Raw genomic sequence first — 18825 nt, 5'->3', positions numbered from 1 at the left:
AGATGCCATCTGCTATAGTTTCTTCTTTAAGGCAGCATCCTGGTGAGAATTCTTTGAGTTGCTCATTTTAACATGTGAATATATCTCCAAGCTTTTTGACAGGAAATTATTTGTAAAACTTCACCAAAGTTTCTAATTATGAAATATAGTCCTTTATCTATAAGATTTATACTTTGAAGAAAAAAAAAAAGAATATTTTTGCCTGTCTTATTTAACTAGTTATATGGAGCTCTAAAATACTGCCGCTTTCAATTAGCAATTCAGGCTCTGCCCACCTGCAATCTATTCTGATTTCCAAGTTTACTGTGCTGCTGAGAGTTTCCCATCATGAGGTCATTATTGCTGAGAAAGCAGCATGTTACTGTGGTAGTACATGAGAGTGGATAATGGTAATTAGACATGTGGTCATCCACAGAAATGTTTGTTCTTCTTTCTTTACTTAGCCAAGTGATTCAAACAATTTACATTAGGAAGAAAAGGTCAAGAGATGGTGTTCAACCAACCATTCCTCACAATAGTGTGAGTGAGTCAGTGAGTGAGTAAGTGTGGGTGGGTGGTCTTGTTTTGGATGTTTGGATGTGTGTGTGTGTGCTTGTATTTGCATGTGTGTGTGTGTGTGTGTGTGTGTGTGTGTGTGTGTGTGTGTGTGTGTGTGTGTGTGTGTGTGTGTTTGCATGTGTGTGTGTGTGTGTGTGTGTGTGTGTGTGTGTGTGTGTGTGTGTGTGCACGCTCATGTTTGTGTGTATTTGTATGTGTATGTGTCTGTGTGTGCACTTGTGTTTTTGCATGCTTGTATAAGTGTGTCTAAATGTGTTTGTGTGGGTATGTGTATGTCTTTGGTTGTGTGTGTGTGTGTTCCTTTGAGTGTGTACACTCATGTTTGTGTGAGAGCGAGTGTGTGACCATGCGTGCATGTTCACTCATTTGTGCACTCACATGTGTGCAAATGTGTATGGCTGTATGTGTGTACATATGCATGAGTGCGTGCACTCATATGTATATGTGTGTGTGTGTGTGTGTGTGTGTGTGTGTGTGTGTGTGTGTGTGTGTGTGTGTGTGTGTGTGTGTGTATGCATGAAAGGATGTACTTTGCTGATAAAAAGCACAGGGTGCTAGGAAGAGCACTTGCTCAGCAAACCCTAACAGTGCAATGTTTGATTCAGTGACATGGCTGCTTTACCATGGCTCTGAATTCGAGCCCCTGTTTGTCATGCTAATGAATAGTGTGCACCTGGCAATCAGAAGAGGAGAGGACAAGCTCTCTGAATCTTAGTGTATATTTTCATATATTTTATGCAGTGTGCATATATATTTAAATACACATAGATGTGCTTAATCGACTCAAGGTGCATCAAACGACACTCAATAGAGTTTAAGTAGCTGATGACTGTGTAAATAGGATAAATGTGTGTGCGTGTGTGTGTGTGTGTGTGTGTGTGTGTGTGTGTGTGTGTGTGTGTGTGTGTGTGTGTGTGTTTGTGTGTGTGTATTTATTTATTTATATGTATATTATATACATGTGTGTGTTTGTGTGTGTGTGTATTTATTTATTTATATGTATATTATATACATGTGTGTGCATGCTGCATGTGTATATAAATATGGGCAAGTTGAGTTCCTCTTCACTGCTTGGTAAGAAATAATTAAATAACTGCATTAGATCCTGATCTTCTCAATTGATATAAGTAAATAAATAATGCAATAATATTTTGTATTCATGCTGCATTCCTTTGCTCTTATTAAAAGTTTATAGTGAAGTAAACATCTTCTTCATTTTATTTTTATTTTTTGCCCCACCTTGTACATCATTCTTATTGGCCTGATCCCCAGTGACCCATGTCTATGCCCATTCAGCGATCTGGTCTTTTTCCCACTGGACTTTCTCCAGAATTGTTGGAGCTAGTTGAAGATCCAGGGACATTTTGTGGCCTAGGCCATCTTTGCCTCCATTAAGGGAGCTCTTTTATATGTCTTTCCCACTTCACCCCCTTACACATTGACTACATCTGAGGGCAACTCCACTGTATGGACCATGTCTCCCCTCAAGAAGAGTCATCAGTGAGTGCCCTGCCACCAATCCATCCCTCTCTGCCACTCCTTATGTCTTCTGAGCCACTAATCAAACCCAGATTGGATGGGCAATATTAAGGTCTTTATTCTCAGCCACTGGAGTTGCCATTGAAGTAATTTTCTTAAGTCTTGTACACATTATCCACTTATCAGTTAAACTAAATGACGTTGATCATATTACCTTTTTGGATGCCATCAATACGTAGATGTTCTGCAAATCGTTCAGTATATGCTGCTTGCCTTAAGCCTTCCACCAGTTACCTACATCAATCTGATCATTTTCATTGAGTTCAGTTGTCCAAGTAATGACAATAATAGGTAGGTTATTGACTATACTTTCAATGCCTTAATGCATAATGTTCAATCATAGTCATTTTTATCACTGACACCAAATAATGCAATTGACTTACTCTAATTCTACCTATTCCTTAGCAGCAGAGATGCCTCAAAATAAAATGCTTTCTTCATGTTGTAGTTCGATGGTATGCATTAAAGAATCTCTTCTGTGGATGATCCAGTCATCATCATGTTGGTGTAAATTGATAGCTCTGCATAGGACCTAAACCAAAAGGGAGGATAAAACTCTGTAGAATTAATTTTAGAGACATGGACTTTTGCATCAATGGGATCATCCTTGTGCCACTGACAAGAACATATTCAGTTGATAATTCTTCTCAATGCAGGAACATTTGCGGTTCATGTCATACAGAGGAAATCCCTCAGGGTTATCCCCTGAATCTTGTTCAGCTATTTCCAGTGATTAATAGCTAACTTACTGAGCTCTCTGTGATATATTCAGGTTTTCCAGCAGTGCATTTCTCAGTGTGTCTCCATGAATGATGCTCTTCTGCAGGAAATACTCTACTCTTGTCATCTATTATCTCTGGCTTCTAACTGGCAATTACATGGTTTTTGAATGAAATATACATGTGCAGTAGCTTAATTGCACATCATCTTTTTTAATTTTTCTGTGTCAAGCACATGTGAGGATAAATTCCATCACGCTCGCTAAAGGTTGTGTTTTAACTTTAGAATTCAATCTTATGTGCTTAAATAGAAAATTAAAATAATAAGCTTAGCATGTGTACAGGACAGAAAGTGCATTAAAAATGAACTGACAGAGTTATAGTAACAGGACAATAATTTCTTACACTGTTCAAACAAGATACAAACACAACCCCTACTGCATACACAAGTCAGCAATGCAGGAAATACATTTTGTTTTAGAAAAACAAACCATTAGGACAATAGATAAAAAAAAAAAACATCCTAAAACTGTAATAGTCCTCAGAATTTTTTTTTTACTGACAGAACAGACCCCATTTAATATTTCATATTAACTAATAATTAAATAAACACAATAAAACGAAAAGACTAACAAATCATAAAGTAACTATCAGCACACTTTTAACATTCATAAAAAGAAAAAAAAGTACTCTATGCATAAAACTACCTAAAACAATCCAAGTAAAAACTCAGTTAATACATATATTCAACTATAATCAGAAGCATTACATTAATATGGAAATAGAAAATGGTAGAGAAAATCATACAGGAATACATTTGCATAATATATGAAATAGCACTTCCTGCTGGTATTGGGAATTTAGTTCAAAACTCTTGGGGTCTGCCACTAATCATTAAACTAATACGCAATACCTACTTGTCTACTAATTCTAATCCTAACTCTACACATGAACTTTAGGAAAACTACTTTCCCCTAACAATTTCACAGCACAAGACATTCTGATTTGCACACTCACACACACACACACGCATCCACACACACACACACACACACACACACACACACACACACACACACACACACACACACACACACACACACACACAATTACTTGTACATATATCACCAAACAAGACACCATTTGTCTAGTAACCTAGCCCTTACTATAAACCTAATTAGAAAACACTGTCTCACACACTCAAAAACATTCATTAGCACTATGTTAACCAAAATGCATTTGACACTTACAGACTTCAAAATATCAAAACACACACATACACACACACACACACACACACACACACACACACACACACACACACACACACACACACACACACACAAAACACCATGCAATGTATCCCCTTACTTAACCATTAGTATAACTCTAATGCCAAACACTGGCTCACATTCCCACCCTAACTCATTTATCATCCACACATGTATGCAAACTTAATACTTTCAACCCAATATGCATTTGACAAATACTGCAGTCAGCCTCTTTATCCACCTGAGCAGGTAGCTTCATTACTTATGTTTGTAGCATGATATGGTGCTCAGCTAACCAGTTGTCCAAACTAATCAGTTGAGTTACTTATAGCTATCATAATCCAATATAATGTGATCCATGGCCATGCATTTTGTGCATGACTATCAAACTCCTTAAATCAGAGACACGCATCTTGCTTACCTGAGAAGTGTGAGTTGTTTTCATTGCATCCTGCCTATGAAATCATGTTAAAATCACAACACAGAATCAGATCAGAAAGACACTCATGAGATGCTCCTGGCATGTGACTCAATGAAAACCATGTAAAGGCCTATACACAAAATAGCTTACGCATTTATTGTTGCCCACTAAAACCAAAAGGAAACAGTAAATCAGAGACAGTAGTTAACACTTGGGAAAGACTACAAAGTTATATTAAAGCAAACACTAATTTACTTATTTTAAAAACAACTTGATCACATGATGGGTGTGACTGTGGTATGTTGGTAACATAGAAGTGCGTATTGCCCATGCCTGAAATATTTGTATGTTTGTATGCATGTGTGATGATGTCAGGTGGTACCAGCTATGCCAAGAGAAGCAGGGCAGTAGATGTGCAACATAGGCCAGCATAGCTAGATGGAGTTTTGTAAAGGATCATATATCATTTATATAACAAACTGATTTGCACAGGTGCTTGTGCTGAAAATGTATTTCTAAAGGTGCTTGCATTAAAAAAATGTTCCAACATTGGGTCCTGCTGGACAGCAAAGAATTATACCTGTATGTCAGACTATATTGCGACTGTTGAAATGAATATATTGTAACAGAGGATACTGGAAGAGAAGAGGTTAATCTCAGTCCAGCTAACTTTGAAAAGTAGTCTGAAATTAAATTACCTTGCTTAGGCCATAAAGACTGCATTTTACAGCTCTTATGGCAGCCAGACACAAAATGTCTGTGAAAACCAGGGCTAGAAATCCTACTATATTGTCCTTAGGGGTGAACTAATTTCTACTCTGGAAGGGTGGAAGTTTTTGAAATGCTATTATAGATTCCAGATGCTGTAACACATCTTAGCAAAGCTCTATATCAGTGTATTATGACAAATATATGCTAGATTCTGGTTCAGTTTCTAAAGGGGTAAAGGGGGTAGTGCGGGAATCAGAGTCAGGTGACCAGATGTGATGACATTCTATAGCCAGCACTGAAATGATATATAAGTGGAAGATGTCACTTAGCTCTCAGCAGTCTGTTTTTGAAACATGACAAAGAATGACCAATCACCTCCTTCATCTTGGCTTGTTTTACTAAGTAAGAAGGAAACAGTAATTCTTTAGATCGGTCAGGGAAATATAGTGAGATTAGTTAAGTATTGTTTTTCTGTATCTGTGTGAAGCTTTCCATCGGTGTTATTATATTTCCCATGATTGAAACTCGGATGTTTATTGTAAATAGATATTTAGTATTTTCATGTTCTTTTATTATTTATTAAATATATTTAGGCTTTTAATATGTGGCTGGTATTTTAGTGAATATTTTAACTTTTGAGAGTACTTATATTTATTTGTTGATACTGTGGCCAGTCCTGAAACCTTGCTGCACTGGTCAAACAGTACCATTTGTATTTGTATTAATTTTACTCATAATTGGGTACCTTTGTAAAAGTCTTAGAGTAGCTGGCTTTGGAGTGTTCTGGTAGCAGTATCTACCTTATAGTCTGTGATGGCTGGTACATCTGTGCCAGCCTTTCCCAGGTGTGTGTGTGTGTGTGTGTGTGTGTGTGTGTGTGTGTGTGTGTGTGTGTGTGTGTGTGTGAAAATCAAATCACAAAGAGTATGTGTGTCAGCTACTTGGAGCAGGGACAAAGAGCAATGGTTTCACAGAGAGGGTGGTGGAGGATTTGTCTTGGAACACCCGGCTTAGGACTCAACTCTACAGCTGTGTCAGTGGTGAGTCTTACCATGGACCTTGACAAGAGAGAGGGAAACCCAGCCCCAGGACACAGTGTGTTCCCTGTGTGCTCTTAACAGAAATTGAGTTTGGTGCAGAGAGCTGTATCTGGGAATACTGTGCATATATGTCTTTATTCCAAGTAAATGTCCCTCAACTGTTTCAGTGGTGAGGATTGAGGCTCCTTGATTACTGGCCCAGAGGAGGGTCATCCCAGCATGTATGTAAATCAAACCTAAAAAAGGCAATATGGATAAAAATGGACAGGTGGTGTTTCTTCATTGTGTAATAAATGTAATACACATTACTGCATGATTAAGACAGTGCTTTTGGGGCTTGTGAATACACCTCTTACTTCACAACTTTGTCTAAAATACAAAATAATTTATTCATAGCTCATAAGAATGCCTATATATTCCATTATATATCAATACTAACAAGTTGCAACTGACTCACAGAGACTTGTGAAGAATGGAAGTAGAATGCTGAGTCATTCTTCCATGTGACACACACAACTAGGGAAAATTCAGAGTAATCTATCAGCCTATATTATGCCTTTGAGAGGTTGAAGGATACCACAGTACCCATAGAAAAGCCATGCAAACACAGTGAAGACATGCAGACAACACACAGAAGGTACCACAGCTGAAAATTAAGTCAGATAACCACATGCTGTGAAACAGCTGCTACCTACTACACCACTGTAACGTACACATAGCTATCTTAAAATCAATATCAATAAAAATATCATTATCAATATAAATCTATGTGTGTGTGTGTGTGTGTGTGTGTGTGTGTGTGTGTGTGTGTGTGTGTGTGTGTATGTGTGTATTTATAGCACAACTATAAATACATAAATTCTTGCAGAATGGATCGATTAGTTATATCAACGCACAATGGCAGCAATACCTCATGCAAGGTTGTAGTATTGTGGGGGATTGAAAATCTGTCCTTTCTCCACTGTTGTGCAATCCAAGAGATGGGATATAAAAGAAGAGGAGGAAGCATGAGATCTTGCCCCCCTACAAAAAATGTTTTTACTTTTAGCTTTATTTTTTTATATTTTGGATTTCAATATTTGTAGAGTGATCATTTGTACTTCATTGTTTGTCTCTTGTGTTATTCAAAGCACATTCATTTTATACACATATCTGCATTTGCTTTTTCAATGTTATAAGGTTCGTTGTTCTTAAATATCATGCTTCTGCATCTTTGTTGTTTTTGTCTCGATATTTTTACTTTATTGTGTAACTTCAAGCATGTGAGGTAGACCCATATATACATACATACACACACACACACACACACACACACACACACACACACACACACACATACACACATGAATAAATAACTTGATGTTTCATTTTAACTGCCAGAAGCACAGTCTGCATTATTTCTTCATAACCCAATTAAAAAAAAAGAAACAGAATAATATATGCAAATATGGAATATAAATGTATCAAAAACATTTTCAATGCATATGAAAATGTTCTGTGCTTCATTATGATACATTTTAAATCAGTACTTACTGCATGTTCTGACACTTAGAAAACACCCTATTCCTTTCAATGTAGCTTTATCATGTCTATATTTTTAGATTCTCTTGTCCATGTCACCATTCATTTAAGTTTGTCAGAGATCCTATTAAGCATACTATATTACTAACTCATATAACAGAATAAGCTCCCCTTACTTCTTCATTTTTATATCTAAGTTTGACTGGTAGGCTGGTAGACTGGATAAAGACTTACTATTTTTACATGGAGCAGCTTCCCAATGGGTTATTCAAATCAGATGCTCTGACATCATTATTCCTTGTTTTTTTTTTTTTTTTTCTTGACCTAGTTCTTTCATAATTTATTGCTAGTGGTATCAGCAGAGTTATTTCTGTTTCTTTGTAGAGCTTTTCTGTGCAACATTTCTGTTTCTGTTGTCCACATCTGGGGTTATAATATCCCTGTTTGTGACATAATAATTGATGCTAAAACATCAGGCTGTATTCTATACATCCTAAAAATGTTAGCCTTGAGATAAATGTCTAATTCTCCTGTTTGTGTTCCTTTGTGTATCTGTATTTCTGGTATAAATATATTTCAATGATACATAAGGAATAAGGAATGCATTATGGATCTGCTAAACCTAATTCTAATCAGTTACCTTCAAGTTTATTTTAATTAATGATTAACATATTTCTATTTATCATATAGTACTGTATAAATTTAAGTTTTGTCACTTAAAAAAAAAAACGAACTGGATATCACTAACAGCTATACACACATACACACACACACACACACACATATATATATGTATATATATATATATATATATATATATATATATATATATATATATCTATATATATATATATATATATATATATTGATGCATATAAAATTTACATATAAATAAACTATTTATTACACAGACACAGAAAACATTTTGAATGGGGTAGTAATGAAAGATGTTTCTCTTCCGACAGGCTAAATATCTGACTATTCAGCCATATCCGTATTAAAACAAAAAACAAACAAAAAAAACACGTTCACATTACTCTGAAACCATACTACTGAAAGAAGGCGTTTTTATAAGTAAGTGAGCAGAGGTATGCAAAGAAAAGATGAGGCATGTTGTATAAGGTTCTATGATTTCCACAATCTGTTTTGGTCACAGAAGTGTGAACCTGGATCTCCATTTATTAAAATAGGTATATGACAACAAACTAATATCATTAATAGTAAGTTACTGTTATATCCATGGAAAGGGAAGAAATGCTTTGATCAAAAATGTATAGCCCATATGACAATTTTATGTAGAAAAGCTATTGGTATGCTACTGGAGGCATTTTGAAATATTACTGAAGTATTTAAAGTGGAGTGGAAATATTTTATACTGCACAGAATGTTGAAATTATGCTACAATATTCCAGAAAAAGATAAATATGCTAAGATCTTCCTTAGACTGTGACTCAATCATAACAGTATTTAGGACTGCTTAATAAAAGTTTGCAAAGCATGCATAAGTGTTGTTAAGAACTTTTCTCTTTCAAGGAAACTGGCTTCCTGACAAAGAACAACAGCAGTTAGTAAAACAGCATTTAAAAGTTATTAGAACTTGATTCTTCCACACTTGTAAGCAAAAGGTGTGTAAGAGTGAATTGTCTAACAGCTTTTAAAGTTCTTCATTAAAAAAGGGGCACCTTGACACTGTCATAGAGGAAAAAAAAGTGTTTTACCAGCTTTTAATGGCTTTGAAAGTTGGTAAAAACACTTTCTGCTCCGACACTTTATGTGTGTGGATGTGTATGTGTGTGTGTGTGTGTGTGTGTGTGTGTGTGTGTGTGTGTGTGTGTGTGTGTGTGTGTGTGTGTGAGAGTGTGTGTGTGTCTAATATGTGCATGTCTGTATAAAACTAGTAGTACAGGGAACACAGAGCTTCATGCCATAAAATGATTTAGGATTGTCTCTGATTATAAACAGATGTTTTTTGACATGAATGCCAAGAAATTATTGTCTTCCATGTGTCAAACGCATAATATGCTGGTTATGATTGGAGACCTAATCACAATCTTTTATCCAATCAAATATATGCTTTTCCAGCATTTCCATTCTATTAATGCTCCTTTTTGGCATTTAATTCTCAGAAGTCAAGGCCAATTTCAGTGGTCTTTGGCTGACTAAATTTGCAGATGATTGCAAATTAGGAGCTGTCATTGAATCTCACATTGACACACATGTTCTCCAGGAGCATCTGGCACAGACAAACAACTGGTGTCAGAGCCATGCACTAAAATTAAATGTCAAGAAATGCGTAATAGTATCCTTTGGTAAGTCATCCATCCCTGGTAACTATCATATTGACAGCACAACCCTTAGAGCTGACCCAGTAGTCAGGTATTTAGGGACACACATAGATAATAATCTAGACTTTGTCCATCACATGTCTACAATAGTGAGGAAATCACTGTATGTTGCACAACTTATAAACAAAGATATGGCATCTAAGTTCAAGGAAGACATTCTTCCACTGTAGTCGGCATTCATCAGACCTATCATTGAGTACAGTTCTCCCTTTGCTATGTACCTAACCAGGCATATTCAATAACTGGAACATCCACAGAGGTTCCTTACTAAAAGAATACGGGGCATAAGTAAAATGTCCTATGCAGACTGCCTCAAGGCCCTATCCCTGTATTCTCACTCCTACAGGCTTTTGAGGGGAGATCCATACCTGGCATACAGGGCATTTTCAGATCCCACTCTGATGGACCTCCTGCAAATCCAGAAAACAAACAGCACAGTGAGAATGTAACAGTTTAACTGTGTTTTTCATACTAAAATACATACAAGGCACAATTAGAGGATAAAGCAAGGGAAAAGGTAAGCAGAATGAGCAGTAGATGACTTACTGCATCTAAGAAAACTGTTCTGCAGTGTGATTCATGAAGTACAGAGCCGGATCATGATCAAATGAGGCACTAGGCAGGGAAATTAATCTCCCACCACCACTGTGTCCCACCCTTCCAACATCCCCACACAGCAGCTATTCTCTTTCTCTTACCCCGGTTACCCTAAAACACTATTCAGACCTGTCCGTGTGCATACTGTTTTCTTTTTTACTTCTACAACGATTATAGATATTTGGATTTAATTTAAAACTTTTATTTTAAATTTTATAGCACAAACACAGTAACAAAACAATACTGTCTCAAAGAAAACAGACCTAGCATTAACAATACACTTTTCTCTACCTTTGAAACTTGAATTAATTGAAATGCCATTGAAACTCACAGTCATAGAAAACACATTTGGCCAATGGCAGATTAAGTGTACTTTTGGGCTGTTTTGAAACCATGGGCCCCCTACACACATTTTTAGGACCATGTAAAAATATATGCGGTCTTTGAGTCACCTTCCTGGTTGTATTAAATTATATATTTTTAATACAGCACCATCTGTTAGAGTGCATTTTAGAGTTGTAGTTTTGCATTTCAGTGTTTTACTACAAATTTAGTACCTGTTCCCCTTGAAGAATAAAATTGCCTATGTTACTTAAATGGTGTGCTTGTGATATGCAATAGAAAATGGCTGGCAAAAAGAAAACAGGTTCATTGTTACTGGGCATCTCAAACAAAGGAGTACACACTCAGGAGTTTATTTTTTGGAAAATGCTCTCTAATGCAAGATGCATGTAGGCTGCAAGAGGTGTAACATTCCATACCACATAGGTGTTAATGTGTTAACTAGACAGTCCACCTAAGTGGGGCATTTTACACACACACAAACTCTCGTATGCGCGTGCGCGCACACACACACACACACACACACACACACACACACACACACACACACACACACACACACACACACACACACACACGCACACTGTTTCAGCTTCAGTCCTGCATACGCATTGCTCCATTTGCTGGATACCATCTCTAAATCCTATTTGTTTGTTGCTCTGATGTCCTTATACCAAAATCTCAGTTCGTTGTCTCCTAAATCAAATCTCTCAAAATTTATTTTAGGACATCATCGTAATGCTGAGGTTTCTGGGGAATGTTGTTTTTTACAGAGGTCTCCTGCAAGGTCCTAAAGCTGTCCTGTGTTTACCCGGCAGGGGTGTAGCCAGAGATTTACATTTTGTACTCAAACCTAATGTTGCTGCCCCCACTACCCACTTGTCATTTTAAAAATGCACTCAACCCTCAACATGCCACTCCCAGATACATGGGAAGATGCACTTTATTTTCAACTGTTGCAATTTATTTCCATAAAAAGCTAGTTTTAGAGGTATATTCCTTTTGCAGAAGAATTCTTTGTGTACCACTATACTGTGAATATTGATTTACACAGTTTTAAACATTCTGTGCTTTTTGAGTGCTGACATTTGCAAGAGATGCTCAGAAAAAATGTACTCATTTCTGTACACTGAGTATGCCTAGCTACACCCTTTACCAACGTCTTCAAATTTGTTTTATTTACAGGAGATTTTTATTTTATTTGCTGAATCAGGATCTGATGAAGTAATAAATTATGTATTAAGTTAAATGCCTGGCAGAAGTGCACAGGAAGAGCTATCTCTGTGAAGACTCCAGCAGGATTGAAATGCACTGTTATAGGCCATCACTTAAAAAAACTATAAGGCATTAGACACAAACTTTCCTGAGAATAAGCTATGTGCAAATGCTGTCTTCAATATGGTAGGGGATAACAGCTTTAAATGATGCCAGAGAAAGCAAAGCTGATCCCTCATTCTAAACAATAACACCATTAAACAACTCTGCTATAATATATTTAACACATTAGTGCACAGCTATGCTATCAGTGTAGTACAACAATAATCAGGGAATACAAAAACAAAACAGAAAAAAAAAATTACCTATTTGCTTGTACTTTCCAGTTCTACGAAAGAATGACAGAACACCAAACTCATTTGCATTCGTGTATTTGGATTTGGTAGAGGTAGATCATTTTAGAGGAAGGACAGTTTTTCAGGAGTCCTGTTCATGTGATTTACTTATTTGACTGGACAAAATAAAATCAGGAACAGCAAGTCAAGTGCAACAGCTATGAATTCTGTGATTCCTTAAGCTGACACATAATGAAAAATCAATGTGTACAGAAGACAAAGTAAAAAATCTGTCTGTATCACATTTATTTACATTAGCTTTAAGTATCATGCTGACTGAAATGCCACACAACCTGTGTCATTCTGTTGTTTTGAAAAGTGTAGTTTAATGCAATCTGTAGGAGAAGGGGAAAGAGGTATTATACCATGAACCCCCCATTAATATTCCAAAACGTGCACGCTGATTGGCCAGCGTGCACGTTGTAAATCGACTTATACTAATGGAAAAAGGTCCGTCGCCGGACTTTTCCATTAGTATAAGTCTTTTTTAAAACACTGTCTCGCTATGTTAAAGGAGTTTAACATAGCGACACAGGTTTAAAAAAAGCAACGGAGATCTCCGTTGCTTTTTTTAAAGCTGTCTCGCTATGTTAAACTCCTTTAGCATAGCGACACAGTGTGTAAAAAGCAATGGAGATCTTGCTTTCTCCATTGCTTTTTTTTTTAAACCTGTCTCGCTTTGTTAAATGGGTTTAACATAGCGAGACAGCTTTAAAATAAGCAACGGAGATCTCCATTGCTTATTTTAAAGCTGTCTTGCTATGTTAAACCCATTTAACATAGCGAAACAGTAAAAAGCAATGGAAATCTTGCTTTCTCCGTTGCTTTTGCCCACAGCTCTGATGTACTGCATAGGCATACACATGCGCAGTACATCAGAACTGCCACGGAATACCAGACAGCTGCGGAAGGGCAGCAAGGAGGCATTATACAATGCCATTATTTAGGAAAAGTAATTTTTTTTTTCTTAAATAATGTCATTGTATAATAGCAATAACCCACTTCTGGGTGTGGGTAATGCTGGATTTACCCATGGTTGGCTTCGCCCTCGGGACCAAACCATGCCAACTGCGGGTAAATCCAGCATTACCCACACCCAGGCATGGGTTATTGCTATAATGTACCTTAGGGTCATATAAAAATGAACAGTGGTGTAATCTCATGTCTATAATTAGCTTCAACTGTAAGGAAAGTGAAATGTGTTATCTGTCAGGTGAATTGAACTACTATAACCAAGGAGCACTAAAAGATATCAAATATGTAACCAAAGATAACCATAATTATTAACATTTTTTTAAACTAAAACAAATATTAAATATTAAAAACTGCTTACATTAAGTTAAATACTTTGCTGACAGCAGTAATTTATAAAACCATTTCAGTACATTATTTACAATATTTACACAGTTAACTCCAAGCATAATCTTGTCCATATTACATTTGTCTGACACCAGATTATAGTATTTAAAGTTAATGGCCAGTCATGTCTTTGTGTTCTCATTTTGTATTATTTCATGGTTCTCAGTAACTTCCTTGCTTCACTAACAAAATTCATCTCTATCGTTGGGCTGTTTTCCACTGCTTGTCTATATAGATTTAATCACAAGTGAAAAAAATAAACATGTTTCCTTCTTGTATATTATTCCAATCCCACATGCCACCTGCAATATTTAGTATGCAATAACTTTATAAATGTAAGTGTGTGCTTGTTTTTCTCTTTTTCTTTTTCCAGAAACATCACACGCCATGTGTTACATGCCATCTCCCAAATAGATATTTATAGTAGCTAACCTGGTGGTGTAGAGGAATAAAGCCTAGACTCCTTTCCAGGTGACCTGAGTTTTATTAGCGGCTTCAAGAACTAATAGTGCTGACAGGCAAGATGGGCATTGTCTATCCTGGTGGGGGAGGGAGGGGACTCCCACCAAGCTACAACAGATGCCATAGTGTTGTAGGATGGACATCTAACAATCACCAGAGACAGGGGCTGGTATAGGCAAGGACTTATACTGAGAATGCTCAGGCCACTAAAGGTGACTCCTGTCCTCTTTTAACTGAGTGCACAAGTGTGGACATGCTAGGAGCATAAGCAGTCTCAGCTGTGATTTAGGCAAGCATGTCACCACCATGCCAGGAACTGGGGCCATAATAAAAAAGTTATATAGATATGGAAAGCACATCTCTAGTCTCATTTGAACAAAACAAAATAAAATTATTATAGTACGATCTTGACTGCAGATATAAAAAGACAAAGCTAAGCATTATGACACAGATAAACAACTGGCACCAATGCCATGGACTAAAACTAAATGCCAAAGAATGTATAATAGCATCCTTTAAGACATCCTCTACCCCTGATAACTATCATATTGACAACACACCCTTAAGAGTTGTCCGAATAGTCAAGGATTTGGGGACACACATAGAAAGAACTCTAGCCTCTGACCATCACATGTCTACAGTAGTGAGGAAATCATTCAATGCTGTGCAACTTATAAACAAAGGTATCGTATCTAGGTCCATGGAAGTCATTGTTCCACTGTATTTGTCATTCATCAGACATATCATTAAGTAATATGCTCCCTTTGGTAAATACTTAACGAGGCATATCCAGCAGTTGGAATGCAGGGCAAAAGTAACATGTCCTATGCAGCTTACTATCACATAGTCGGTCGCACTTTGTGCGATCGACATATGTGTGAAACGTATTTAGCAGAACCGTAAATGCGATTGTCACAATGCGAACCTCACAATAGCAAGCATTCACTGTTGTAGGGTTCGACATTGTGGTGCAGATCGCACTACAGTGGGGATCAGGAAATGTACCCTTTCCCTCACTGTAGTGCAATCTCAGAGTTTGTATATATAAGTAGGGGAGTGTGGGGGGTGCAGTCCCCGACATGGGGGTGCAGGGGGGCAAGTCCCCTGCAATAAGTGTTTTTTAATGTTGAGTGGAAGTGAGCATTTCAGTAAAGTAGACATTTTTGACATTTCGACTTTACTGAAATGCTTTTGTGTTCGCAGTTCTGATTTCTGAACATGTTAGACGGACATATTAACACTCGAACACAGTGGATTTGACTATGTGATAGTAAACTGTCCTTTGTAGACCACCTCAAGGCCTATCCTTGTATTCTGTCTCCTACAGGCTATTGAGGGGACATCTATGCCTGGCATACAGGGCATTTTCAAACCCCACTCTGAGGGACCTCTTGCATAGCCACAAAAGAAACACCATACTTGCCCATTCTAAAGTCATACACCTTGCCTGTTATATAAATAGGACCTGCTGGAGAGACAGGTAGCTACCCCATCTCTGGAATGGGCTTCCCTCCATGAAAAGCAGAGTTCCTTCTTAACCCAATTCAAATATAACTTGAGCAAATGGAAAGGAAACAGGTACTGCATCCCTTATTTGGCACCTTTGTCTCAAATCGACTCATGTAGCCTGTAAACAGTTCATCTCCCAGCCCCCTGCTTGTAAATTTTTCACCTCCCAAGCCCTTGCTTAGACTTATCAAGGGTAACAGAACTTGTTCAGAGATTTGGGATGCTTGGTTAGACTTAAAAGAACCCCTGTAGACATTAGCCTAGTACACACCTATGAACCTGAAAACCTATGACTTGGACTGTCTGTATAGTTCAAATATGCCTTATTTGTTTCTGTTAGCAGAAAATAAGGCAGATAATTATAATTATAAATGTTTACCACATACTAGGTTATATTACTTATATTGTGACCAAGTATTGGCCATATACTGAACATTAAGGAGTGAAACAAGTAATCAATCAAGTAAGAAATGCATCTACCTTCTGTAGAAAGCTTTCCCAATCCCATGATGCTTTGTTAATATGTCACCCAATTTATGATGTGAATTGTGTTTGATATGCTGAGATCAAATACACAAATAATAAAATCTTACTTCCTTTTCTTAAAAAAATATCGGTTATCACACATTTGAGCACTGTGCATTCTCTTTGGTTGGATAACCTTGCAGTAGCCATGCAGTTCTTCTTGCTGAGTATAGCAGCACCTTTATGACTCAGTGAAGAGCATCAAACCCAGGTACAGTTAGTATTAGTCACTGCATGAGCCTGTATGGTGTGCCATATAAAAGAAACAGGGCCATGGTCATATATGACACAGTAATTAAGAATTCTTTGCACCTTTTAAACTGATTTGTTAATTATTGATTAACTTACCAAGCACTGTCAGAAGAGCTCTTGCAGATGCCATATCTAATGGTGTACTGGCTATGCAGGCATATACTCCCTCATCATCCAAACTGACATTTCTTATATACAAGACACCGTCTTTAACAGAAAACCTAAAGTCAAACAGACAAATTGAATATTATTTTGATGGATTTCACTAAAGGTATTCTGAATATCAAAATACAAATGAACACTTCCTATAGCTTTTCATAAAAAAATTAACTAAATGTTAGCATTCAGGAAAAATCAGCTCAAATTACAATGATGAATTCATAAGCGTGGGCATTTTGAACCAAATCCCAACTAAGGAAATGTGTATCTGTTATTTATATATGCTACAGCTCCCACTATCCAGTCATTCCCTTCTCAGTATACTTGTTCTCATACATACAGTCACATTTTTGCATCTTGTTTTGTCTTCCTTCTAATTACCCATTCCTCACCCTAAGCCCCACCCCACCACACATGCTCTTTTTCATTTTTTTCACACTTCACTGCTTTCTTCCAATGTGATTTTCTTCCATCAATTCCTAAAGTATTTAGTGTAGACTTTGTGTATAGTTGCTTGGAAAAGCTTTCTATATGGCTTACACATTTAATTGTATTTTAATTGCTACATATTATTCTAAAACTGAAATAATCGAAAGCTTTATATACAATGCTTGATTTGCTCCCCTTGTTTTTTAAACAGTAAAGAGAGAAAATTAAGTATGGCAATATTTGGAAATAAATGAAACAACTGCAGTTATTGTACAAAGTTTTACTACTGTAAGCACTAAAAAACAGTTGTCCAGCAGACATCTTTTACATTGTAGATATCTCCTGGACCACATCATTATAATGACTGAATGTTGACAGAACTGCATGCTGTAGCTATGTTGGAATATGACCAAAATTCATTAAAGTGGAGTACAATACACTGTGACAGTTAGTGCAGGCACCAGCAGCTCAAGTTGTGCACAGCTCAGAGGTGCATCCACATAACATGTGAAATAACAATACATTTATAATGAGGATATGAGAAATAACACAGAAATGATGCACTTACTTAGATGCTGTAAATCAGCATCGGCATCAACCTCTGTTTTCTGATGGTCTGAAATGTTGCGAAACAGTTCAGAAATATACAAAATATGTAAACTACACCATGGCACAAACTTGATGGTGCTGCGGTAGCATTGTCGCCTCACAGTAAGATGTTGTCTTGTTCGATTCTCAGCTGTAGCATCTTCTGTGTGGAGAAATGCGTGAATGGGCATACCTTCGTTGAAGGTTGTGCGTCAGGGCCGGCAACTCTGCAAGTGAAAATCTACTGCCAATCATTAGCGGACCGGAGTTCTGCTGTGGCGACCCCTAACTGGGAAAAGCCGAAAGACACAACAACCATGGCACAAACATCTTCTGAAAATTAGCAACTGTTAGTGTTTGAGAATCTGGATCAGTACTGGTTCAACAGGAGACCTTTCTATCTGTGGCTGGTATATGTCAGTGAATGGGAGTTTGAGGCAACCTGTGGAATGCATCTATAGCAACACAGAACTGAATAAAGTCCATTTCAGTTAGACTGTACTTTATATAACTATAACGCCTGACAGAAACCGTAGGCTGCATTATATATATATAGGCTTGCAGCACCATTAGGCACCCTACTCAACCAAAGCCTGATTACCGGTTTTGTCCCAGCTGAGTGGAGGACAGGCACTGTCGTCCCTTTACACAAAAGTGGAGCGTCCACTTATCTGGGAAATTATAGACCATCAGCCTAACTAGCCTGATCTGCAAGCTCATGGAACGGATTATCATGGACCTCATTAACAAGAACATTGGCAACCTCTAAACAGTCAGTTCCACACAGTTTGGCTTTATCAAGGGGAGAGCACGTCTGTTAAATTTAGTCAACTTTTTTGAGACAGTCACCGAAGCCATGGATGAGGGG

At 37.2% G+C, this 18825-nt stretch overlaps 1 protein-coding gene across 13 annotated transcripts in view; it reads right to left on the bottom strand.

Moving 5' to 3' along the window:
- Positions 1-18825, bottom strand: part of CHL1 (cell adhesion molecule L1 like) — a 1311467-nt gene that overhangs the window by 438085 nt on the left and 854557 nt on the right. For all 13 annotated transcript variants that reach the window (XM_044077996.1, XM_044078002.1, XM_044078005.1 and 10 more), the window contains one exon: positions 16878-17002. In XM_044077996.1, the coding sequence (XP_043933931.1) occupies positions 16878-17002 (125 nt within the window). The remainder of the gene's footprint in view (positions 1-16877; positions 17003-18825) is intronic.

The sequence above is a fragment of the Protopterus annectens genome, chromosome 7.part0, assembly GCF_019279795.1.
Source record: "Protopterus annectens isolate FY-2018-M chromosome 7.part0, PAN1.0, whole genome shotgun sequence".
NCBI lineage: Eukaryota > Metazoa > Chordata > Ceratodontiformes > Protopteridae > Protopterus > Protopterus annectens.
Note: the sequence above shows the minus strand (reverse complement) of the source record. Positions and strands in the feature narration are given on the sequence as shown.